We start from the raw sequence: 26,527 nt of genomic DNA on the forward strand, positions 1-26,527 counted from the left end.
TTCCTTCTTAGAAATAAATAAAAACCAAGGATAGACATCAATCTGAGAGTCTTTTATAAATAAGTTAATATTTAACATCATTTTTCCCACGTGACTTCATGTAAATATGCTTTATTGAATTTATTTCGTTCATCTTCTAATGTTAGAAACAATGTTTGTTGTTAAAACTCAGGGTGAGTGAGGGTCTGAAGGGTTAAGAGCAAAGAGCGGAATGAGGGATTAATGGCAGTGTTATTTTTTCATTACAAGTCAAAAGTTCTTTAAAAAGTGCATATTTAAAAGAAGATATACAGGGGTTGGACAATGAAACTGAAACACCTGGTTTTAGACCACAATAATTTATTAGTATGGTGTAGGGCCTCCTTTTGTGGCCAATACAGCATCAATTCATCTTGGGAATGACATATACAAGTCCTGCACAGAGGTCAGAGGGATTTTAAGCCATTCTTCTTGCAGGATAGTGGCCAGGTCACTACGTGATACTGGTGGAGGAAAACGTTTCCTGACTAGCTCCTTCAAAACACCCCAAAGTGGCTCAATAATATTTAGATCTGGTGACTGTGCAGGCCATGGGAGATGTTCAACTTCACTTTCATGTTCATCAAACCAATCTTTCACCAGTCTTGCTGTGTGTATTGGTGCATTGTCATCCTGATACACGGCACCGCCTTCAGGATACAATGTTTGAACCATTGGATGCACATGGTCCTCAAGAATGGTTCGGTAGTCCTTGGCAGTGACGCGCCCATCTAGCACAAGTATTGGGCCAAGGGAATGCCATGATATGGCAGACCAAACCATCACTGATCCACCCCCATGCTTCACTCTGGGCATGCAACAGTCTGGGTGGTACGCTTCTTTGGGGCTTCTCCACACCGTAACTCTCCTGGATGTGGGGAAAACAGTAAAGGTGGACTCATCAGAGAACAATACATGTTTCACATTGTCCACAGCCCAAGATTTGCGTTCCTTGCACCATTGAAACCAACGTTTGGCATTGGCATGAGTGACCAAAGGTTTGGCTATAGCAGCCCGGCCGTGTATATTGACCCTGTGGAGCTCCTGATGGACAGTTCTGGTGGAAACAGGAGAGTTGAGGTGCACATTTAATTCTGCCGTGATTTGGACAGCCGTGGTTTTATGTTTTGTGGATACAATCCAGGTTAGCACCCGAACATCCCTTTCAGACAGCTTCCTCTTGCGTCCACAGTTAATCCTGTTGGATGTGGTTCGTCCTTCTTGGTGGTATGCTGACATTACCCTGGATACCGTGGCTCTTGATACATCACAAAGACTTGCTGTCTTGGTCACAGATGCGCCAGCAAGACGTGCACCAACAATTTGTCCTCTTTTGAACTCTGGTATGTCACCCATAATGTTGTGTGCATTTCAATATTTTGATCAAAACTGTGCTCTTACCCTGGTAATTGAACCTTCACACTCTGCTCTTACTGGTGCAATGTTCAATCAATGAAGACTGGCTACCAGGCTGGTCCAATTTAGTCATGAAACCTCCCACACTAAAATGACAGGTGTTTCAGTTTCATTGTCTAACCCCTGTAACTCCACGTCCTAAAACAATCTTGTGATCCAAGCATGAAATGGTTAATGACCATCTTCAGGGTGACTTTGTCTCCCTCCTGTGGCCACCGACAGTATTGGCGTGGTAATGTTTTTCTGGCAGGCAGCAGCACTATGGGGAATAACAAGCCTGTGGATCCCACTGCCGTTTCTAGCTCGGTCATTCCTGGAGTCATGAACTAAAGGAAATCTGCACAGTTTTCCGAAAACGCCAAGAAGAATAAAAAGTCTGATACTGGCGAGAAAAAGACGAGCGTGTCCGTCAGCGCTGTTTAGTTTATCTTCATGGAGTCGTCGGGCTGGAGTTTCTCTGCGCTCTCTGTGGATTAACTCGGGAATCGCCTCTTCTGCAGAGAGCTGTGATATTTCTATCCAACTATCTCCGTGGATTGTGTTGCATACGGACAGTTGGGAGCTAATTATTCTCACTTTGGGGAATAAAGTGGAAACTGTATGAAGCCAATGAATGCGGGACCAACGGACACTTGTTGAAACGCAGTTGACGCGTCGCTGTTTGTCATAAGATTTTGGAGACGAGCTGAGAAACTTCCGCTGCCTTTGAGCAGACAGAAGACGACCAGGAGATACGTTGTAAACAATAACAGACATGGTCCGAACAGCAGCTTAGCTAAACTGGTTAGCTGCCGCTGTTCGTTCATTTGTGTCGCGTTAGCAACAACATGCTAACGTTATCTTAACATTCAAACAAGTAGTTGGTGGAAATGCGCTAATATGAAGTTCAATGCGCAGATAAGTTGCTGTGATTGTTTCCAGTTTATTCTCGAAACTAATTGTGAATAATTTTTAAACATTAACAGCAGCACCGTTTTAATTTATGCCGATATAAGTCATCGGTAGACAACTTTTATGACAGCTTAACGTTAGCTTAGCCGCGTTAGCCCGACCAGCCGAACTCAGTTAGTCAGTTTGCGGCAACTTGGTTCTGCCGCTCATGTGCGGAGTGTTCACTGGGACTCTAATGGGTCTGCATCTGCGGTCTCAGAGAGGTTCCGGAAGATAAGCATCCACCCCCCTCACTCCAGAACGGTCTTCCACTTTTATACCCCACTAAAGTTTTGAAACTGCGGCCCGCAGAATGTCCGGCTCCGCGGGCACAGGTGGCTCCAACCCCAGGAAGTTCAGCGAGAAGATCGCGCTGCACAACCAGAAGCAAGCTGAGGAGACGAGGGCCTTTGAGCAGCTGATGACCGACCTCACCGTATCCAGGGTAAATACAGATCTTTTATCTCCAAGAGGTCCTCTGAAGCCAGAGAGCCGCCTGCTTCTGCACATTTGACTGAGATGTGTGGGATCAAACCAACACTTGGTAGCCCTTCATAAAGTGTTGAAAGATTTCACTAAAAATACCCAAAACAAACCAATGTTTAAAGGTGTCTATTCAGCTGTTATCAGTGACTTGGTCTGAAGGTGTGGTCCTCAGAGTCCACTGGGCTTCATGTTGAAGACATCTCCCTCCTCCAGCCCAGATGCAGATGGTTCAATGATCTCCTCAGCAGGTCGTTGAGTCCTGCAGAATCCCGTTAATGAGCCATAGATTTAAATCAAGTGTGCTGAAGCAGGAATAGTCTTCTTCAAATCATATTAAACATGCTGTTAGCTGGACTTTAACAGTCTAGTATTCATTATTTTACATCTACTTTAACTGCTAATAATACTAGCAAATATTGTTTTATCTCTTTCTGTTTTAGTTAACAATTTTAGCAAGTTTTTGTATTTTAATTATTTACATTTTCTGAAGCTTAATGAAAAATATTTTCAACTTTATATTTCAATGAAATGTTACCCCGCCTCTCGCCCATAGACTGCTGGAGATGGGCACCAGCTCCCCCGTGACCCACTATGGAATAAGTGGTAGAAAATGACTGAATATTTTAATGAAATGTCCAGGTTTTATCATTTTAAATGTGTCTTGAGCTCCCGTCTTTTAAAATTCTTTGGTTTATTCTTTGGTGTGTTTGTTCACCAGTTTAATGGTTTCCAGTGTGTTGGTATGGCTGGGTTTAATGGCTGTGAAGCAGGGTCTGTTGGCCCGGGTCCTCAGGGACCTATGTCCTGCGTGCTCTAGGTGTTTCCTGCTGCCACACAGCTGACTTAATGAATGGCAGACTAACAGGCTCCTGCAGGGCGTGAAGGCAGCCGAGGAAGAAGCGAAATCATTTAAATTAGATGTGTTGGAGCAGAGAGCATCTGAAGGACTGTGGGCCCTGAAGACCAGGGTGAAGAAACATGGCTGGAAAGCTCTCGGTGTTGAAAAGCTCTCAACAAATAATATTGTGATTGGCTAAAAGGAGATTATGTATGAGTTTATCTGGTTTATATTGATTTCATTGAGATATTAACATCATCTACATAGTCGAATGTGATTGAAACCGAGATGTTCTTTTGTTATCTCGTCCTCCCGACACGTAGACGCATCGACTCGCTTTGAATATTCAATGTCATTTCTTCATCTGTCTAAACTGCTGTTAGCATGACAACCATAGTAGTATATTATAACAAATACCAAGTTCATGTGTGTAGCTTAAAAGTTCATTTCTTGATATTCTTGAGTTTAAATTGAAACGTTCTGACCTAAAATCGCTAAAATAAATGTCCGTTAACTGACTTGTAGCGGTCCCTTTTTCAGCTTAATGTTCAACATCGTTACAATAGAACGATAGTTTCACCAAAACAAAACCATTCAGCTAGCATTTTGTTGTCAAATTAAACATTCCAGTTAAATTCTGAAATAAAGAGGAATCTTCTGACTAAGCTAAATTAAGCATGTAATTATGTATTTAATCAGTTGATTTTAGGTCTAAATGACCATTAGCAACTGACTGTTTAGTCGATTTAAAAAGTTCTGCTCGACTTCTTCCGGACCAAACTGTCAGGAACAATCCCTCCAAAATACATCAGTAGCATGTATGAGAACCGTAGAGAGTCAGAGGTATCCTGGGTAGGTTTATGCTCGCGTAGCTCCATCACCACTCCAGAACTGGAGCACCAACAGCCACAGCAGACTCATTTATGGTAACAGACCTGCTAAAAGCAGTGGTTCCTCTCTCTGATTCTCAAACTGCTCCAACATTCCTGATCCAAATAGTTCAGTTGCCTCAGTCTTATCTTCACGATCTGCAGGGACCTGTTGAAGAACCACTCATGTAAAACTGTGTGTTGAAGCAGGGATGCATGCAGGTTGGGATTTTCTGATTTTCCAAGCAGTCCTATTTGCTTTGTGAGCTGGTTTAGATTTAGTGGCCCACATGCTGAAGCTCACAGAGAAGGTTTAGGACCTCATGATGATGAAAAAGATGCTGTTTAACATTGATATAGCACCTGTATGTTTCATGTTGAAATGTGTTCAGCCAGAGTTGATTTGAACGTTGTTGACATCCTTTATCTTTGAGTTTTCACAGTTTAGCTTCAATTCTTGTCCATCTCATGGATTGTTGGGTCTTTTAGCTTTTTTTAAATTATATATACGCCACTCGGCCCATTTTGCAATGGTTTCATTTAAATCAGGCAGGTTCAGGCCACTAAAACCTGCTGAACACAGGTCCTCGAGGACAGAAGCTGGCCAACACTGCCTCAAGGTAGAACCTCATTAGGTCCTTAAATAAACCTGGAACGCTTCTTTCATCTTTAGGATTTCCTCATGTTTGTCTACACATCACTCAACTGTTGATGGAGCGTCTTCTCAGTTTCATCGTGCAGGTCGGAGCTTTCCTAATGAAGGGACAAAGCTGCTATTGTTCTTGGTCCAAAGAACATGCAAGCAGAACCCTGCTGGTTGTAAGGGAGTTGTACCTGCAGGGCTGTTGCCGTCAAAGAAAAAAGGCCTAATGAGGAAAGTGTCCTTTAATTGCATTCAGACAACATCTGTTACTTTGCTGCTGGGTCCAGCTGAAGTTTGAGGTGTTGTGCTTCAGAACCGAACCACCTTGAAACCATCAGATGAACTCATACTCATCTGATTTACTGCATCATTCTCTTTATCAGCATTTCAGATTTGTTTTCTAATGTTTCTTTTTATTTTTGTTGCTTTTCATAAAATGTTGACAGTGTTACTTTATTGCAGCTTTTCACTCGTATAAATAATGAACCACAAGGGCAGCACATCACTGCACCACGGATGTATGCGTTGTGTGTGAATAAACGGTATCTCTTGGTACGTTTTAACATACTTCTTGCATCATTTACTCAGTACGTCCCCTCATTGTGCTGCAGGGACCGGACCTGAGTGGACAGCCGCAAATGATGTGGTTTCGAGTTGAAGGTAAAGTGTGAACTGTTGGTGACCTCGTCCAGGGCGCAGGACAGCTGGGATCAGAACTGGATGGTTTAATATTCACACCAGCAACCAGATGGTTTAGTGAAGCGACCGCTGTTCCTGAATGCCCCAACAGTTCCAGGGCTTCCCTCAGTTGCATTCTGATCAACAATAGATGTGTTGTGATGGATAGTTTGTCATGGAAACATCACAGCTACTATCACTGGCATGTTTCACTGACACCGGGACATTTAGGTTGTCTGAGATGCTGCTTATGCAGCAGGATTATTGGGTATCTGCACTTAGAAGAACGTGTTTTCAGGCTGCTTGTTGAAGATGCAGAAGTCATTTAGGATTTCTTCTATCTGAGAACACAAATTACTGTATATCATATCTATTAAAATAAAATGTTGTCTTCCAGGCCAGCAGGGGAGCTTAAATAAAGCATCAGGTGGTTATTTAGGTGGAGCATCATAGTAGATAGGAGGAAGGATATTTGGATAAAATCCCAAATCACCTGTTGCACTACAGTGACGCTGATCTAGAAATAATGTCTGTTTAGTATACAGACAGTTATTGGCTTTTAAAATGAGAGAAATGTTTCTACTGGGTTGGTTCCAGTGAAGTTTAACCACTGGGATGTGTTGAAAAGGAATTTCTGTTCCTGATACCAGTTCGTTATTTAGGAGGAGGACTGAACCAGTATCAACTCCAATAAAATCCATGGCTCACACACTTTAAAGCAGATATTAAGAAACGCTGCGGGCTGCTCTGTGTTAGGAACACATGATAATATTACATAACGCTATAAATAAACAAGACGCTGTCATGTCCCAGGTGTTCTCAGGCTTTAATGTTGCTGTTGGAGTAATGGCTTCTTCATCACTGAGTGGTGTTTCAGCTCATGCTGGAGCAGGACTGGTTTCCCTCTGGAAACCAGCTTCAGCCAGCACGGTCACACTGAAGCGCTTTAGTTCGTCTCTGTGACGATATCACGGCCTGGACATTCAGATGCTGGTTAGACTCGAACTCAGCTCTGAACCGATGAATGTGGAACCTTCAGGTGTCTGGAAGTTGTCTCCAGTAGGTGTGTAACGTCACATAAAACTCACGAGACGAGATGAGTAAGTTCACGGAAACGAGAAGAGATTTTAATGATCCGTTTATTAAATTTTAAAGACGAGCTGAGAGGTAAAGTTATCTTCAGCTTGGTCTGTCCTTGTGGTTTTGTCTTTATTGGTGCTGCTGATTAAAGCATGGGGCTCTGGTGCTTCTCAAGGTGTTTTTACAGTGTGCTAGCGTTAGCCGCAATGTACGATAGTGTTTTCATGCCATGCTTACATATTGTCTGCGTCTATCACCATTTCTCATTTCTGCTAGGAAGCCAAAGTGTTGCTGACAGTGTTTGAAACATCTTCATCAGGAGGAGCCAGGCTGACCTCAGCTGGCTGGTGCTCGCGATACAGCAGTCACCTCACCCAGAAATATTCTGATGTTTTCTTATTGTGAGACGTACGATGAGATCTCGTACGATGAGATCTCGTACGATGAGATCTCGTACGATGAGATCTCGTACGATGAGATCTCGTACGATGAGCTCTCGTACGATGAGCTCTCGTACGATGAGATCTCGTACGATGAGATCTCGTACGATGAGCTCTCGTACGATGAGCTCTCGTACGATGAGCTCTCGTACGATGAGATCTCGTACGATGAGCTCTCGTACGATGAGCTCTCGTACGATGAGCTCTCGTACGATGAGATCTCGTACGATGAGATTTCGTGCAGTGAGACTTTGTTACACCCCAGTACTCAACAATGGATGGGACTTGTGGAGGTCCACCATGTTCTTCCTCGTATCTTGGCGGATTTCCTTGATTATTCCATGATGTCATGCAGGTCTGCAGTGTGTTGGAGATGCTGCATCCACAGATGCTCCTCCATTTAACTCAAATCAGAAGCTTACAAAACCACAACATCATCAGATTATTAAAGGCACAGTGTCTGAAAACCTCTGATGGGAAACAGTCTACCTGTCTTTATACAGCGTATGTAAATATCTGATTTTAACAGACTGAAGAAAACAAACGTGCAACGTTTTTTCACCACAGCTCCTCATGTATGTCTCCTCCTTGTGAACGTGCAGGTGCAGTTTCAGAAGGTCCAGCAGCTTCGTCTGTCCCAGTCACGGGCGCAGTACTACGGAGGCTCTCTTCCGAACGTCAATCAAATCGGCAACGCCAACGTGGATTTTCAGGTGGGTTCACAGCTTTTATAGCAGAGAGGAAGAAAGAATGTCATGAATTTCTCCAAGTTAGTTATTCCTTCAGGTCGTCAAGGACAAGGCATGTTGTGCACAGGGTTCGTACGGGTGCTTGAAATCCTTGAAAATGCTTACATTTCAACAAGGTGTTTTCAAGGTTTGGAAAGTGCTTGATTTCTGTGTAAAGTCCTTGAAGGTGCTTGACATTCTAACTGCATCAGTAGCTGAGGCGTGGCAATGCTCCGTGGCGCCCGCTGTGGCACTGATTTCTCCTTCTGCCGACACGTCCATTTCATACTGGTACCATAACTTGCTGAATTTGAATTGTTCACATAGGGAACGCTGTGTGTGTCATGGTTATAAAGCTCAATGAAAAAAGGCGCACAGAGATGAACACTGATCCGAAGTTTGGTGCTGGAAAAGTTTGAAACCTTGAAAGTGCTTGAATTTTACCGTGGGAAAAGTGTGTGAGCTCAAACACTTTCATCGTGGTTCAGCAGTCTGCTGTTCTAAAGGTTTTCAGAAGAACCAGGTTCCACTGTGTTGCTGAACAACCTTGTTAATTTTTAGTTCTAGTCAAGCCTTCAGCATCTGCATTACATCTTCATCCCTGCAGCCGTCTTCCTCAGATAAACCAAAAGCCTTTTTTCTTTTGGCCATTGTGCTGAAAATTGTCTGAAGTTGTTCTGTGTTTTAACTGGATAGCAGCGATAAATAGATGAAATGAACATAGATGTTTTATCTAGAGAGCCCAGTCTACCAGATCAAGGTCTGTCCCATGTTTTCTAAGTAGGCCAGTTCTGCCTGACAGCCTCTCCTGATGTCGTTCTACAGCAGAAACAGCAGAACAGTGAACTAAACATACAGAAATGCAAACAAACTTTCTCTAAAAGCTATGAATAATTTAGAGCTTTGGAGGAAGAGGAAGAATAAAAGATCAACGCAGAACTTCCTAGCAGTCCTTCAAGGGTTTCACTGCTCTGTGTGATGAAGAGGAGCTCTTCTGTTGCACGGCCCTCTGTATGTGTGTCAGCCCTCTCAGGAGTACTGGGAGACTGGAGGTCCAGGTAAAGGTGGTCTTGTTATTTGAAAGAATGGCCCTTTTTAAGTAGAGCAGCTCTGAGCTTTCATCCAGAAATCAATCCCAGCAGAGAGGAAGAAAGCTCCTCTTACTCAAAGAGTCCATTTTTCTTTTCTTCAGTGAACAGAACAAACTAAATGGCTCCTAAACTCCTCTTGATGAAAATGTAACCATGGTTCGAATGAATACATGTTAGTACTCCATAAATGACCCAACTGTAACCTGGAGGGTTGTGAAGACATTTCTGTGATGTCACTGTATTTATGTAAATCTTAGTTTTATCAAGGAAACAAGCTGCATGGTGGTTATTTTTACCATGGTGATAACAGAAACATCTTAGGAAACTTCCTCTGTGCATTAAAGAGCTACTGGAGTGTCAGATTCTTGATTTTTAATGGTCCAGATCAGCATCTGAGGGAACAAACTTCATGCGGACGCTCCATCTGAAAAGGGCTTTTATGGGCTTTCTGCCTGTTACTTTCTCTCTTTTTCAGTTCATATTTTAGCTGGCAGGAAACTTCACACTGATTGGTAATGAGGGTGATGGAAATGTCTGAAAGCCTTTAAATAAATTCATTTATTGCAGGAACGTAATCACACATTAGAATAAAAAAAAAATCCAGTTTTTAATCAGAGTAAGTTTATTCAACTGGAGAGAAAATCAATAATATTTAGAAAATCGCTGCGGACCACAGGTATTGGCCCCCTATGGTTAAAGCTTTGTATGAGCTCCTTTTTCCAGTAGTACAAGACTTCTAACATTTCACACGGTTGGGTCTAAAGAGAGGGCTCCTCTGCACCATTCTCTCCAGGTGGTCCTGAGTCTTGGGCTCAGCTTTTCCCACAGCTTTCCTGCAGGGTTTGGGTCTGTTGGTGACTTGGCCATATGGGTTGGATCATTATTCTGTGGACAGACTCGATAACAACCTGTTTTCGGTTTACTAAGAGATGAAATGACCGTGATGCAGAAAGATCCCAGGGCCTTTTGAAGCGAAGCAGGCCCACAGCATCATAGATCCTCCACTATACCCAACAGAAACATGAGGTTCTTTACGCCATGGGTGTCAGCCTTAGTTTCATTGGATCAAAGCACACGGTCCAGTTAAAGTCCGAGTAGCTTTCAGCAAACTTTGTGATGGCAGGAAAACCAAACCTTATCATTTTTTGCCTCCCTGACCGTAGGCTGGCATGTAGATGGCATCTACATTGTTGTTATGGAGACTATGGTGCCATCCTTTACTGTAATATTGTAACGGTGAACTTTTGGACTTCTCCACCATCCTCGTCACCATGGCAACATGAACCTGGATCCTCATCCAGCTTTGTAAAAAAACAACTAGAACTGAGACTTTCTAATTATTCTCTGACTGTAGATTCAGGCAAAGTTTGGTTAGCAGCTGTTTTCTGAATTGCTGGAATGGCATGCTCTCTTGTCTTTCCCATTTTGAAGAGTGGCTGAGAGAAATGTCTGTCATGATATACTTTATGTTTCAGGGAAACAGGAAGTAATGCTCTTCTAATAACGAGTTTCCCTCTGATCAACTTTAAAAAGTAAAGTATGAATAAAAACATCCCTGGTAAAATTGTTAGTTCTGCCACCAAATGTGACTCCTAACATGGGATTTATGTTCCCACTGAAGGGAAATGAAGGGTTGGATGGTTAAAGTATAGTTTGAATTTCAGTTAATCCTGCTGCATTCAATGTGTAAATGTAAGAGATCCTTAAATGTGAGAAGTTGGAGAATATGGTGACTAAATCCCAGCTTATCTTTGGAGCGCTGCTGTATTTTATGTCTAATGTAAGCAACCTGTTCCTGTCTCCTTCACAGGGTTGCTTCCCTTCAGGGCTGGACTCAGTCAGAGGGACCCGCCACCATGGGTTGGTAGAGAGGGTCCATCGCAGCCGCATCAACTCTCCTCATCGCCGACCCATTGACAAGCACGGGCGGCAGATATCCTTCCATACGTAGCTCACAGACAGTAGGGGCTTCTCTAACGCATTCCAGACGGATGCAGATGTCATGAGGAAAGGTGGCTCTGATGCTTCCATGTGCTTGCTCCTGCTTGTACACTGTGCTGCGGCGTGTGACGGCAGAGGTGTAGGCAGCGGCATTGTTGCCTCAGGAGTGGAATTGGTCATTAAGACAAATGTGATGCAGAAGTGCTGTTTAACCTGCGACTAATATGAAGTGACAGTAGTAGAGTCAGAGCATGTGCTGAATGCCGGGCAGGTTGTAATAAAGCGTAGATGTATCATGAAGATGGAGAAGAGTAGAAAGAAGAGCGTAAATTGGTGCAGTGAAATCTTTCTTGTGGCTCCACCTTTAGTTTTCTTCCTGCTGCGTTTCTGTTAGTTCTCGTTGTTTGTAGCCAACTGAAGTGTGCTTGTGTGGGTTGCATGGATCTTCTGCCCTCAGTGCACAGATGATCCCTCAGCAGTTTGGGTTTGACCAGGTTAATTGAGCTCTTGTGTTGTTCCAGCATGCTGTCCTGACAGCTGAACTCACTGCTTCCAAATGAGATCATGTCTTACCAGTGATGGGGACAACCTTACAGAAGCAGTTATTCCTCGCCACGTGTTAAATGAACTGAATCTCTGGACTGCCCGGTTCTGTCTGAGCAGATTCTTTTTATTGGTGCTTAATGGGGAAATAATGAAGGAAGGTCTGGCTCCCATTAAATGGCTGTATTGGTTTTGAACGCAGCCAACATGAGGCCTTCTTACTGAAGTGACAACTTCCACACTGAAGAGTGATGAGGCAACCTGGTAATGCTTGGTATGGTTTTCACTGATGAGAAAAGATTTGGGTTTCTGACCGGCCAGAACCGATGAAGCTGGAAATCATCTGATTGCGCGGACTAGATGAACATTGTTCACATCTTCTTTGTACATTTGGTTATGATCTGAGTCTAACGTTAAGATTAGTGAATGAGAGGATCAAGATTGCTATGCTCACATAGTTCTTCCTTTGCATTTTGATAAGCTGTTTGATGGTTGTGTTATTGCCACCTGCTGTTGGGCATGGGTATTGCTGCGTGTTTTGATGTATCTACCATCTTGCTACAGTTCGTTAAGCTCAAGTTTCTCAGTGTGGAATGTAATTAATGGTTGCTGGTTCTGCTGGATGCTTGGTTTAAAGTGAGAAATCAAAGCCCAGGTGTACCCTACCTTAGGGAGGTGCTCGAGTCACTCTCATCTGTTTAGAGAAAGCTCAGCTGTGGTGTTAGTATGTGTTTCAGTGGCTTATCTCATGTTTTGTGTCGCATGGGATGAGTAGTAATAGGCCTCCAGGCTTTGAAAATCTTCCTCCCTACTGATAACAGTTGAAGCAAGGTTTGATCGAATGGTTCAGGGGAGTCGTTGGCTCGGCCCGCTCCTGATGAACAGCTCTGAGAGAGGTTTTTCCCGCGCTGGCTCTGTGATAGTAACAGTGAGCAAGACGAAACATGTTCTGCTCTTCCTCATACAGCATCAGAAACCACTCAGGCTTTAGGCCATTATTCAAATAATTCTCATGTGCTTTCATTAACTGTTGGAGAGCGAAACCTTATTGTTCACAATCATTTTCACCATCTTCAGGCTCTTATTAACCATAAAACATATTCACACCGGTCTTCTGTTATGTTTTTCTAATTTAAGCTATAAGCACCGTTCATTATTTTTCCTGAAGGAACTGTTTCTCCTTAATGTAAACTCACATGGAGAGCTCACCATATGGAGCAGTGTACCTGTCACCCCCACCAGACAACAGCTGGAGAAGGTGAGAACAACTTTAACGTTTCTGACGGGAGATTTATTGGGTTGATTCTGCTTCCTCTCACCGGGATATTTTGGATCAGGAACTGTTTGCAGCTGTGGATCACAGATGTGAATGAGAGTGGAAGGGTGGGTGAAGGGTGGACCTGTTGGTATTTGTTGTTTCTGCTCAAATGTTTCAAGTGTGAGAATGCAGCGTTAACCACATGGAGGCTGAGAGCGTTTGACAGGTAGCCTTTTCCTTTAAAGGTCAAGCCCAACGGCAGGTTTTCTACTGTTGGGGGATTTTGTCCTGTCACTGCAGGATCACAGAACTACAGGAGATGTGAGGTCTTGGAACACTATGCTCGAACAAGATTGTCCTTTTCTTCTGCAGGTCTTATTGTGCCCACACAGAGCAGAAGCGTATTGTGTTTACAAGGGAGTGAATTATGGGCCTGTGATAAAAAGCCAGGCCAAGCTCCTCCCTGTCCGCTCCCCGTCAGCCTTGCTTTGTCTCTGCTCTTGTGTTTAGTATGCTTCCTTGGCCATCTGCCAATCACCCTGCCTCGTCTTCTTCCCCGGCACCGACCCGGACGCTGGCCTAGCTCAGCGCTGGGCGCACTGTAACAGCTTGTGCTGTGGAAGGCCTACACCCTGTCATTGTTGACGACACAGAACAGGTTGGCTGATGAATGTGTTTATGGTGCCACCCGACGTCAGCGCTCTCAGGCGGAATGGGAAGCACTGGAAGCTGTCTCTTTATTTAAATCAAGTTTATTCTGGGTTTACATAGATTTTTATCGCTGTGGGTGGATGCATTCGGCATTTCGTTGCTTTACCTGTGACGTGCAATGACAATAAAGTTGAATCTAATCTGTTCCAGTCATACACAGTATTACCTGCTCCAGAATATTTGATGCTGCTGCTACAGTCATGATTTCTCCAGTTAAGCTGTTGACCAACTTTTCAATCAACCTATTAATCTAAACTGATCTTTTTCTTTTTTTTAGACACTATGTAAACAAAGTTCTGGATTTGAATATATGAATTATATTGATAGTGTGCCTCCTCCAGCATGACTAAAATAATTCAAATGAAGCGATTTTATTTGTGTTTACCAATAAAAGCACCAAAGAGTTGTTAGCCTGTCGATAATGAGGAGATTTAATGAGCAAAAACAAGGTCTCAGTTCAGTCCTGAGAGCAGCTCCATAATTATTTGAATTCTAGCATTTCCAAATGTATCCGTTCAAGCTTGATTACTACAGCATGGAGTAAAATAGATCTGGTTGGTGGGACATTACCTGCAGATTCATACACACACACACACACACACACATGCAGACAGACAGACAACATATCTATTATTATCATAGAGCAGCCTTGGCTGTGTGCTTACTGTGGGCCCTTCAGAGGCCCCTGGCTGTCGTCTCTTCAGCAGCTCATCACTTCTGGTACAGAAAAACTCAGACTGTAAAAACATTGCATTTATCGTCGCCTAACTTGAAGATCTCAGACTTATTTCAGTGTGAAGCTGATGTTGGTTTCGAAACTGTAGCTCCGACCAGGGACTGGAGCCCAACTCGAATGACATATGCAGCGTGCAAACACAACAGTTTAGAGGAAAATAGCTGCAACTCTTGTAAAAATGCTAAATAAAGATGATTAATTTTATATAATTATTTCAGGTAAAAGTATTAAAAGAAAAATACTGATCTGAGAATGTTGTGATGAGCAAACAAACTATATTAAGGCTGCAGTTTAACAGCAGTTTAGTCTTTCCAGTTCCAGAATTTGCTCAAAGCTGATACTAAACCCTATAAAATAAAAAGACACTTTGTTCTTAGTTTAATCTAAAATCCTTAGATGAAAACATTGTAATTGAAAATGTTGTCTGGAAAATAGCTTTGAAATTTTAAATATCGGAATTGTGGAAACCGTAATTAATATGTAGTATTTATAAAAACAAGCAGGAACATTTGGTTCTCTGAATGCTGGTCTAGGCCACACAAAATATTCAGCAAACATACGTGACCTCAAAGGCACGTTAGGGTGTAGGAAGATAGCTTAGAAACCTTTTAGGTCAAGCAGAGTTTACATTTAATGCTGGGTTTGAGGAGATCACATGGAAGAACTGAAGAGATGAGCTCACATTTGGATCTGTGTTCGATGAAAGCAGGAAATCTGGCTGGCACCAACAAACAGGTCCGATTCAAACGCAGTTTTATAGAATCCTGTGTCTTCTAAATCTACTTAAACTCAGTTCATTCCAATAAAATCATTTAAGCAGAACGAAGAAAGAACTGAATAAGGTCCATTTTAGTCCTATAAACACTAGTCATACTAAGCTGATATTCACAATTAGGTATGAAGTGATCTATGTCAGGAAGCCCAGCTGGTTGCAATCTCTCCTCCTGTGGAAGCACGTGGCGACAGTGGAAAGGAACAACTTCCCTTTAACAAGAATAAACCTCTACCAACATCCAGATTCACCAAACTTAAAATTCCCTAAATTCCCTACTTAAGTAAAAGAAACATTACTTTAACACAAGTATGTCAATTTAAGATTAAATTCACACAATTACAATAAAACCTTAATGAAAAATAAAACTTGAAAGTATTAAAAATTAAGTATGTGCATCACCTGAAAATTTGCAAACTTCATGCCAGTTCATTATATTGAAGGAAAACATGACCTGGTTCTATAAAAGCTCATTCTTTCATTACTTATGACTCTTTAGCTGAAAACTCTTTTAAATAAACAATTATCTTTCTTTTAAATATGATTTTATCTTGCCCATCACTCCCAAGCATCCTCCTCTGCCATTTTCCTGCAGGCCATATTGAGACTCCTGCTCCAACCTGCAGCAGATTGCTGTCACAGCATGCAGCAGGGATAAACTTCCTCCAGAGCTGTGGATTTTGGCCCACATTGCTGTGAAAAGACAGGAATAAACTGGCAGAGTCCAAACATGGAAATAGTTTTAAGAGCTTAAGGAGCAACCAGATTAATGTGCCTGATGTTAGGAAATCTACCTACAAGTGTCAGCTACAAACTGTTGGTTGTGAGCTGTTCGTATTGATAAATTGACGAATCAGGTTGAGCTCATGTTTTAGGGCCATCTCACTTTAAACAGCCATGCAGGCTGTTTTTCTAGTCAGAGGGGTTAAACCCTGATTATGTCCCATCATTTTGTGCTTTAACCCGAACACAGCACACAGATCCTTCGGCTCAGAATAAAGACTGAGGATTGGAGAGGAAATCTGTCTGGCTTAAGAATCTTTGTTTCCACATTTCCATCAGAGAAAATTCTCCTATAACTGAGAGTATACAACAAAACCCTCTCATATCCAAACATCCACGTGAAGTGTTTTGGCTGTTTGGGCCGTTGCATTGAGAAGCAGCTTCCCTGCTTGTCCATCTCCTGGGAGAGAGGCGCGGTAAGTGTTTACAGCCCCAGCTACATCTGCACTTCATTACTGTTAGTCAGCTGTGGACAAGCGCCACAGAGCAGCTTTAACTGTTTCACTGCTTCTAACATCTGTAATTCCCATCACATCAGCAGCAACAGGAACCATAAAAAATGAGGTGCATGCATGTTTATGCCACATGCAGTACATGTTCTTTTTGTCTAAGAGCTATTTGGAGACAAGTTCATCACACTGTTTCATCAGCAAGACATCAGAGTTCAGACATAGTGGCCGAGTAATTGGGAACCAACAATGGTAACAAAACAGACACTTTAAGGTGATGAAGTGGCCCCCACTGACCCCTGATTAACGAGCCTGCGTTGTAAAACACACCAACATTTGTTAACCTGCAAACTGTGGCAACGTAGGACGCCATACAGCCCCCTCCCCACCTATTGACACCCCTGTTACAAATGTTAAAGTCCAACCTTTAATTTAAGCATATGAATCCAACAGTGGGGAAAATCTAATGTAAAAAATAAAAATTCAGTCATCAGTGCCACAGTTATTGGGTCATTTACTGTTAATACTTGATTGAAGCCCATTGGTGCCATTAGGACAGCCAATTTCTATAACATTTCACAAGGTTGGAGCAGATCACGGATCAGACGGGCAGTTGGGTCCCTCGGGTCCATTTTACTGCATGTTTTAGATGTTTCCCCTATAGAGCACATCTGAATCAATTGCACTGATCATTAGCAGACCTCTGCAGAACGTGGTGACATGCAGGGTAGTTGAGACAGCTGTTTGATTTAGGTGTGCTGGAGCAGGACACAGGACCTTTTGGGATCATTATCCGGCCCAGATAAAGAGAAAGAGCCACTGATTTCTGGTAGAGGCCACCAGATTTTTATTAAAATGTTCTGTTATGTTAAAGAGTTTGTGATGCCAAGCTTGCCAACAAGGCTCCCGTGGCCTTACAGAACCTCCACCGTACTTAAACATACTTCATGACACAGCCGCTTGGAGTGTTTGTTGCTGAAGACCACAATCTTAGCCCCATCCGACCAAAGTTCACAGTTCCAGATAAAGTCCCAGTGGTAGCAGGCCACACACTCTTAAGTTTGTGATGGTTGGACAGAAAAGGCTTCTCATGTCATAATTGGCCATCATTGCAGACCTGGTGATTTGAGATGCTGGTCTTTGCTGCAGTTGTCTAACAGTGAACTTTTCTACCACATTTTACCATCCTCCTCCCCAAGTCAAGATAGACTTGCAACCTTGCTCAGCCTCTTTTTTTTGTTACATTTCCAGCTGGTTTAACTTATGAATTATAGGCCTGACTGTATATACATTTTCTGATTTATGAAGCTAATCGCCCATCTTCCTAACTTTAATGGCAGGTTCTCTTTTCTTGCTCATCTTGACCAATAGCATAGAAAAACAGGCTTCTGCGTCGCATTGTATTTACGTTCCAGGGAAACAGGGTGCCATTAATGGTGGAGTTTGTTGTATAATTACATAAATTAATCTATGGCTTTCTATTAAAGGGATAGTTCAGTCTTTTTTTGAAGTGGGGTTCTGGTGAGAGGGGTTGAAAAGTCATTATCTTCCCCGCAGAGTAAAACTTGCTGATGAAAAAAGAGTAAGGCAGTGAGACGATGCTTCCTTAAACAGCTGTAATGTATTTGGTTTTTTTACACAAATGTATTTTTTAAACAGAAAAGAAGATGCTTGGAGATTTATCAGAATCAGCTTTATTGGCCAAGACTGTGCACAAACAAGGAATTTGACTTCGGGTTTAAGTGTTCACAGCGTACAGACGTTCAGTGTAAAGGGACAGTATGTGCTTGTACAGATCCTTCTCAAAATATTAGCATATTGTGATAAAGTTCATTATTTTCCATAATGTCATGATGAAAATTTAACATTCATATATTTTAGATTCATTGCACACTAACTGAAATATTTCAGGTCTTTTATTGTCTTAATACGGATGATTTTGGCATACAGCTCATGAAAACCCAAAATTCCTATCTCACAAAATTAGCATATCATTAAAAGGGTCTCTAAACGAGCTATGAACCTAATCATCTGAATCAACGAGTTAACTCTAAACACCTGCAAAAGATTCCTGAGGCCTTTAAAACTCCCAGCCTGGTTCATCACTCAAAACCCCAATCATGGGTAAGACTGCCGACCTGACTGCTGTCCAGAAGGCCACTATTGACACCCTCAAGCAAGAGGGTAAGACACAGAAAGACATTTCTGAACAAATAGGCTGTTCCCAGAGTGCTGTATCAAGGCACCTCAGTGGGAAGTCTGTGGGAAGGAAAAAGTGTGGCAGAAAACGCTGCACAACGAGAAGAGGTGACCGGACCCTGAGGAAGATTGTGGAGAAGGGCCGATTCCAGACCTTGGGGGACCTGCGGAAGCAGTGGACTGAGTCTGGAGTAGAAACATCCAGAGCCACCGTGCACAGGCGTGTGCAGGAAATGGGCTACAGGTGCCGCATTCCCCAGGTCAAGCCACTTTTGAACCAGAAACAGCGGCAGAAGCACCTGACCTGGGCTACAGAGAAGCAGCACTGGACTGTTGCTCAGTGGTCCAAAGTACTTTTTTCAGATGAAAGCAAATTCTGCATGTCATTCGGAAATCAAGGTGCCAGAGTCTGGAGGAAGACTGGGGAGAAGGAAATGCCAAAATGCCAGAAGTCCAGTGTCAAGTACCCACAGTTAGTGATGGTCTGGGGTGCCGTGTCAGCTGCTGGTGTTGGTCCACTGTGTTTTATCAAGGGCAGGGTCAATGCAGCTAGCTATCAGGAGATTTTGGAGCACTTCATGCTTCCATCTGCTGAAAAGCTTTATGGAGATGAAGATTTCATTTTTCAGCACGACCTGGCACCTGCTCACAGTGCCAAAACCACTGGTAAATGGTTTACTGACCATGGTATCACTGTGCTCAATTGGCCTGCCAACTCTCCTGACCTGAACCCCATAGAGAATCTGTGGGATATTGTGAAGAGAACGTTGAGAGACTCAAGACCCAACACTCTGGATGAGCTAAAGGCCGCTATCGAAGCATCCTGGGCCTCCATAAGACCTCAGCAGTGCCACAGGCTGATTGCCTCCATGCCACGCCGCATTGAAGCAGTCATTTCTGCAAAAGGATTCCCGACCAAGTATTGAGTGCATAACTGTACATGATTATTTGAAGGTTGACGTTTTTTGTATTAAAAACACTTTTCTTTTATTGGTCGGATGAAATATGCTAATTTTGTGAGATAGGAATTTTGGGTTTTCATGAGCTGTATGCCACAATCATCCGTATTAAGACAATAAAAGACCTGAAATATTTCAGTTAGTGTGCAATGAATCTAAAATATATGAATGTTAAATTTTCATCATGACATTATGGAAAATAATGAACTTTATCACAATATGCTAATATTTTTAGAAGGACCTGTATATACATGTATCGCCTGCTGGTAGCATATCATGCTGTTATAATGTTCTAACAGAGTCCAGCTTTAACAAATCAGAACTATGCCTTGAAGAACAGTGTCCTGAAGCTTCCTAGGGTCTGTTCCATGAAGCAGCGAGCCGGTGCTGAGAGATGGTCAGGCATGACAGAAATGCAGGGGAACAGAGTTGTTCACACAGCCTTTAACCGCTCCATGACCAGCTTTCTGGTCCACAGATTTAATCTTCTCACCGGATTTTCTGAGCATGCTTGTTTTTATTTTTAGCAAGAAAATCAAGACTCCCAACTTGTTCATTTGCATCAAGCTTGGCTCTGGGTTTAAAGTTCTAACAGGGGCCTTGAGACATCAGACCTGAGTAGAGTTCTGCGTCCCTCAGAGGCCATCTGCTTCAGGGTCAGAACCTCAGTCCAGTCCCACGCCCTCCCCCTCGTCCATTCACCCATCTTTGGCCTGCTGTTCATGTACCAACCTCTCTGGGGATGAAATCACAGCCCGCACTCCCTGGAGAACCCAAAAAGAGAGAAGCCTTCCAGCAGAGGGATCTGAAACCTTTCCAGCGCTGCCTCTTTGGGAAATGCTGTGCTGTAATTTTTGGCTGCCGTTTTATTTGATAAACTTATTGAAAGGATTTTGTTTTTCAGATAAAAGCCAGGAAGTTATTTACAATAAAGCAATAACCTTTCAAATCAAAGACTCTATGTGGCTTCATTAGAACATGTCTGGATGAACATGGCTGATCCAGTTTGAACCTCATTGATGTAACATCTGCATGGCGCAATAGTGAGTTGGCCATGGAGATTTGTTGTCAAGCTGGGAGTGTCACATCTTCTCTGCATTCCATAACCTGCGTCATACATCTAAGTATAAGCATTGAGTACATAGCCTCCAGTGATGACCATCCCTCAGCCAGGTAATTTGACCCACATAGAGGGTTTTGTGTTTTGTCGGCTTTGTTTTTCAACTGCTCAGCAAATGTCAGAGAGCATGAAAACACAGCAGACACTAGGAGATGTGTCTTCTTCACATTGAGAAGACCCTGGCCTCCAGATCTGTGCAAATTAACCAGTTTGCACACAAAATATGTCCATGAATGGGACTGAGATGCATCACATTGAAAGCAAGATACATGCGTTGTCGTGGTGACAATAATTGTAAGGGCTCTTCTTCAAAAACCTCCAGAAACTCCTGCTTGAACAACACTTGGCTAACAGACACAATCAGTGTCAGCTGCAGCTCAGTGAGTCTACATGTAATAAAGTAGTTGGGGCTAACTGCAAGCATGTACAGTGCAGTTAAAAAGTATCTGTTTGCTTTGTATTCCCGTTAAATTCAGATCATAGAACAAATGTTAATCGTAGAGAACTGGAGTAAAAACATGAAGCAGTTTTTAAACAATTTTGTGGTTAATGGCCTTAACTTGTATAGCTCATTATCAATAGCCTGGAGACCCCAAAGAGCCTTCTACTACAATCAGTCATCCACGCATTCACTCACTGACTGTGGTGAGCTACATTGTAGACTGACAGAAGTGAGGCTGCCATACAATCGGCGCCGCCGGACCCTCTGACCACCATCGGCAGGTAAGGCGGGTGAAGTGTCTTTCCCAAGGACATGACGACCGAGACAAACAGAGAGGGGTTCGAACCGTAACCCACGGGCTACAGGACGAACCTGAACCACCGTCGCCCCATTAACTAAAAAGCTTCCAAACCAACCTGGCCCTGCGTAAAACAGTAATCGCCATTGTTGAATCTAACTCTGACCAGAACCAACTCTTATCGGTGCCAGAGCTTCATCAGGACCTGTAGGTCGGTTGTTGGAGAATAATGTCCAACTGAAACGTTCCGAGTGCTCTGGGCCACAGTCTAGACTGACATAGGAACATTAATGAATGGAAATAGAGTATAATACAAAGTCTTTGGACAAGACTTACATTATGCATGAGGTTGTGGCACTTTTATAAATGTTCATCTCAACAATTTGTGTAAAAAATGGTAAGGGATGAAATGACGATTTTCTAAGTAAAGGTTACGACCCCCATTTACCGCTGCTCATGCAGCTTTTCTGAGGACTGACCATATCAAGCCGTTTGATTTCTTATTCTGCCTTGTCTGTCATTCAGCAGCGTTCTGCGTCGTGTCTTCCAGTTAGAAAATGGAGAATCACTTTAAACAGTGACCAGGCAGTCCTTGCTTTCATTAGGGTCCATTATCACTTGTAACTTTCCTGTGAATGTTTTGTCTTGTTTTCCTCCAAAATGAAATGGTTCGTTGTGAGTATTTTCCAGGGTTTTTCTTCTGTCAGCTTTCTCTCCAACATGTCCTAATTCCTAGCAGGGCTCTCCTCTTTCACCCAGTAATTGTCTGTCCTGGATTTCCTCTGTCTTCAAAGGGAACAGCAGCCATGGACTGAGGAAAAACGGCCTGGGTTTAGATTATTATCACAACTCAACAGGTGACCCTTGACCCCGTCCATCCCTCCTCCAATCGCTCTCTTTTCCTCAGTTTATCTTTATTGCTTTGTCTCTTCGTTCACAGAGACGAACAGTTCTCCTGTTTGTCGCTTTGCAATCTCTTTTGGCTTGTAATACGCTGGGTTTGTCTCTCTCTTGTAAATCTCCATCTGAATTTTACCATCTCCATAATCCTCTCCTTTCTTGGGTGCACTAATATAGACATCCACAAAGTCTCATTGTGTTACGATGGATTTATTTTTTCCCTCTTTGTAGTTTTTCACTCATCTCTTTTTAATCTGTGCTTTCTGAAACAATAATCATTTTTCTCTTACTAACCAAGCTTTAGGACTCTTGGGCCATGCAGCCTAACACAAAGCCTCATTAATATTTTCAAACTTTCAGCATTTTTACATCTTAAATCAAATGTATTTGTTGTTTTTTGCTCTGTTTTCAAATGAAACTAATAGTGATTCAGTTGTTTGCTTTGAGAACACAGATGTTACATGTTTCATAAGTCTTATAAATGTGAATTTATGTGGTGTTTTAATAGTAAATTTACAAGTTAAAATGTCTTGTTTACTAAAAATCTGCATTTTGTTAGTACAAAACTGAACATTATCACAATATTGCAAATGAACACAACAAAAACAAACTTAAATACAGTAGTAAATTAAATGAAATTTAATGAAGTTTTGAAACTTTTATTTTATTTTCTTAATATATATTTCTTACCTTTTTTTTAATGGCTTTTTTGAAGGTTTAAACTTATTGCAATATTTCATGCTGTAACTTCTCTCCATATGGCGACATATGGAGAGAAGTACAGGGGTTGGACAATGAAAGTGAAACACCTGTCATTTTAGTGTGGGAGGTTTCATGGCTAAATTGGACCAGCCTGGTAACCAGTCTTCATTGATTGAACATTGCACCAGTAAGAGCAGAGTGTGAAGGTTCAATTAGCAGGGTAAGAGCACAGTTTTGCTCAAAATATTGAAATGCACACAACATTATGGGTGACATACCAGAGTTCAAAAGAGGACAAATTGTTGGTGCACGTCTTGCTGGCGCATCTGTGACCAAGACAGCAAGTCTTTGTGATGTATCAAGAGCCACGGTATCCAGGGTAATGTCAGCATACCACCAAGAAGGACGAACCACATCCAACAGGATTAACTGTGGACGCAAGAGGAAGCTGTCTGAAAGGGATGTTCTGGTGCTAACCTGGATTGTATCCAAAAAACATAAAACCACGGCTGCCCAAATCACGGCAGAATTAAATGTGCACCTCAACTCTCCTGTTTCCACCAGAACTGTCCGTCAGGAGCTCCACAGGGTCAATCTACACGGCCGGGCTGCTATAACCAAACCTTTGGTCACTCATGCCAATGCCAAACGTTGGTTTCAATGGTGCAAGGAGCGCAAATCTTGGGCTGTGGACAATGTGAAACATGTATTGTTCTCTGATGAGTCCACCTTTACTGTTTTCCCCACATCCAGGAGAGTTACGGTGTGGAGAAGCCCCAAAGAAGCGTACCACCCAGACTGTTGCATGCCCAGAGTGAAGCATGGGGGTGGATCAGTGATGGTTTGGGCTGCCATATCATAGCATTCCCTTGGCCCAATACTTGTGCTAGATGGGCGCGTCACTGCCAAGGACTACCGAACCATTCTTGAGGACCATGTGCATCCAATGGTTCAAACATTGTATCCTGAAGGCAGTGCCGTGTATCAGGATGACAATGCACCAATACACACAGCAAGACTGGTGAAAGATTGGTTTGATGAACATGAAAGTGAAGTTGAACATCTCCCATGGCCTGCACAGTCACCAGATCTAAATATTATTGAGCCACTTTGGGGTGTTTTGGAGGAGCGAGTCAGGAAACGTTTTCCTCCACCAGTATCACGTAGTGACCTGGCCACTATCCTGCAAGAAGAATGGCTTAAAATCCCTCTGACCACTGTGCAGGACTTGTATATGTCATTCCCAAGATGAATTGATGCTGTATTGGCCACAAAAGGAGGCCCTACACCATTCTAATAAATTATTGTGGTCTAAAACCAGGTGTTTCAGTTTCATTGTCCAACCCCTGTATACAATAAAGAAATATGTTGATCGTTGTGTGAGTGGAACAAATCATGTTCCTGCATAAGATACGACTTCTTCACGAACCCTGTATCCAAAAACGAGGAAATGTCTCTAAAATTGCAGCAAAAAACGAAATGTAAAATATTTTTATGTTTGTACCTTTAACAGACACAAGTACAAAAGCAAAGGTTTCAGGCATCGTCATCGACCTAATTATCTGGAAAATAATACAAGTGAAATGGCAAATTGGCCCAGTTCACACAAACATGGAGCCACTTTGCAAAGCTGAGATTTTCTGCTGTTTGCAGACAGAACTGTCTGGTGTATCTGTGATGACTGGACGTCCAGAGAATATTAGAAACAAGGACATAGAGAGGCCCACTGTCTCTGTGCTAGAAACAACAGCAACAGTGGAACTGTTTTTATACGTTCTTTTGTCCACATTTAACTCGCTTTATCCTCACCCTGTTAAACTTTAAAAATAAGCTGAAGAAGTTAGTGGTGTAGAGGAAAAAGTAAGGGCAACAGGAAAATCATTAGCCTAGTGCTGCTTTAGCCATGCACAGAATCTCCTCCTTTGGGCTCCTTTCCTTACAGCTGGTGAGGCTGGTCATAAAAATAAAAAAATACCTTGTTGATGCCTAATATTTCTATGTATCTCGGCTGATTCAGTGGTAAACGGGACAGCTTTTAGCATTACTGTTCACACCTCAGTGACTGCTCTTCAGTATGCTCTAAATGTAAAGTATAACCACTTTTCCACTGTAGTGATCAGTCAAGTACTGGACAGGATTTTTTACTTTTCTGGAATCTTTCAATTAAATCACGTTTATTCGCCTTCGCTGTCATTTTTCAGACAAGTCTGATTTTCTGAGACACATTCTCTGCAGTCATTTGTTGCAAAAATCTTGATGAGCTTACTAATATCGCCTAGCAGACACAACTTCAGTGAAGTAAAGGATATTAAAATGATTTGCGACTTGACATTGTGCAGTGATCGCACAAAGACACAGATGATTTTAATCTTTAAAACTCTGCAGTAAAACATCTTCTTTAAGCTGTAAGGTGTTAAATTACACATGTTGTGTTACTTGGTCTACTAATTTAAATTCCTCTTTTAATGATGCAGTTTTTATGACCCTGAAATCAGCAGTCAGAATGAACAACAACCACAGAAAAGGTACTCAATGACCTGGTAATCTATAGATCAGTGTTACTCAGACAGTATTGCCACAGGTTACATCTTCAGCAACTTCCAAAACTGTAGATTAGACCAGTGATTCCCAACCGGGGGCACTCGTACCCCTAGTGGTACGTGAGCACATTGCAGGGGATACCTGGAAACATTTTTTATTTCCTAGATGACAGGAAAATATTCTCAGTTAGTAGAAATAATTCTTGGATGTGTGATGCCTTAATAGGACCCAGGTGCAAAATACACCAAACTTTTATCAAAAGAGCAAATAAGGCACAATAAAACGTACAGGGGGGAAAGACTAGATCAGAGGTGTCATTGCTGTTTACCTGGACGACGATCCGCTACATGGAGAGAGAGAACAGTACCAGCTGTTTCCACTCTGCTGATCTATCAAAGCACATCAAGGACAAGCAGCTCAGGTGTCTCATTAAAGCTCAGTTAAATGATGAAAACAAGGTAAACCGTTTTAGTGAGCTTGGACATGTGTTCTGGTCCGGATTGTTTAGGTTTAAATATCTGTTAATTGGGAACTTATTTAAAAGAGCTCCAGTTTTTGTTATAACAAAAGCAGGTTTAGTATTTATGTTTATTTTGTATTTATTTAGATCACTTATTCACTCGCATGGTAACAGTTATCTCTGTTTTAATTTGAGCTGAAAAGAATAAAAGGCCCAAGAGCTAAATGGTCAAAGAGATTACATGAAACGGTTTTTATTTAATAATCATTTGTTTTACATTCTGCTAACACGTTTGACTGAGGGCAGTTTCCCCAACCATTATCCAGTGGGGTTGTCCCATCCCCATTGGATAACAAGGGAATAATAGTTCATTTTCACAGTTGATGTCATTTTTTTTAGATTGCCTTGTGAGTGATTTCTGTCCCTGTTTTGTCACTAATCGACTTTCTATTGCCAAACTTGACAAAAGCTGGACGAAAACACACTCTTCATACTC

At 42.3% G+C, this 26,527-nt stretch overlaps 1 protein-coding gene across 5 annotated transcripts in view; it reads left to right on the forward strand.

Moving 5' to 3' along the window:
* The first annotated feature begins 1,650 nt into the window (after positions 1 to 1,650).
* crtc3 (CREB regulated transcription coactivator 3) overlaps positions 1,651 to 26,527 on the forward strand; it is a 54,813-nt gene continuing 29,936 nt past the window's right edge. For 3 of the 5 annotated variants that reach the window (XM_047362915.1, XM_047362916.1, XM_047362917.1), the window contains exons 1-5: positions 1,651 to 2,809; positions 8,001 to 8,111; positions 11,028 to 11,150; positions 12,898 to 12,959; positions 22,223 to 22,285. In XM_047362915.1, coding sequence (XP_047218871.1) covers positions 2,678 to 2,809; positions 8,001 to 8,111; positions 11,028 to 11,150; positions 12,898 to 12,959; positions 22,223 to 22,285 — 491 coding nt within the window. In that variant the 5' untranslated portion in view covers positions 1,651 to 2,677. The remainder of the gene's footprint in view (positions 2,810 to 8,000; positions 8,112 to 11,027; positions 11,151 to 12,897; positions 12,960 to 22,222; positions 22,286 to 26,527) is intronic. The other 2 variants (XM_047362918.1, XM_047362919.1) reach the window with 1 other exon arrangement.

This window comes from Girardinichthys multiradiatus, chromosome 4, assembly GCF_021462225.1.
Source record: "Girardinichthys multiradiatus isolate DD_20200921_A chromosome 4, DD_fGirMul_XY1, whole genome shotgun sequence".
Taxonomy (NCBI): domain Eukaryota; kingdom Metazoa; phylum Chordata; class Actinopteri; order Cyprinodontiformes; family Goodeidae; genus Girardinichthys; species Girardinichthys multiradiatus.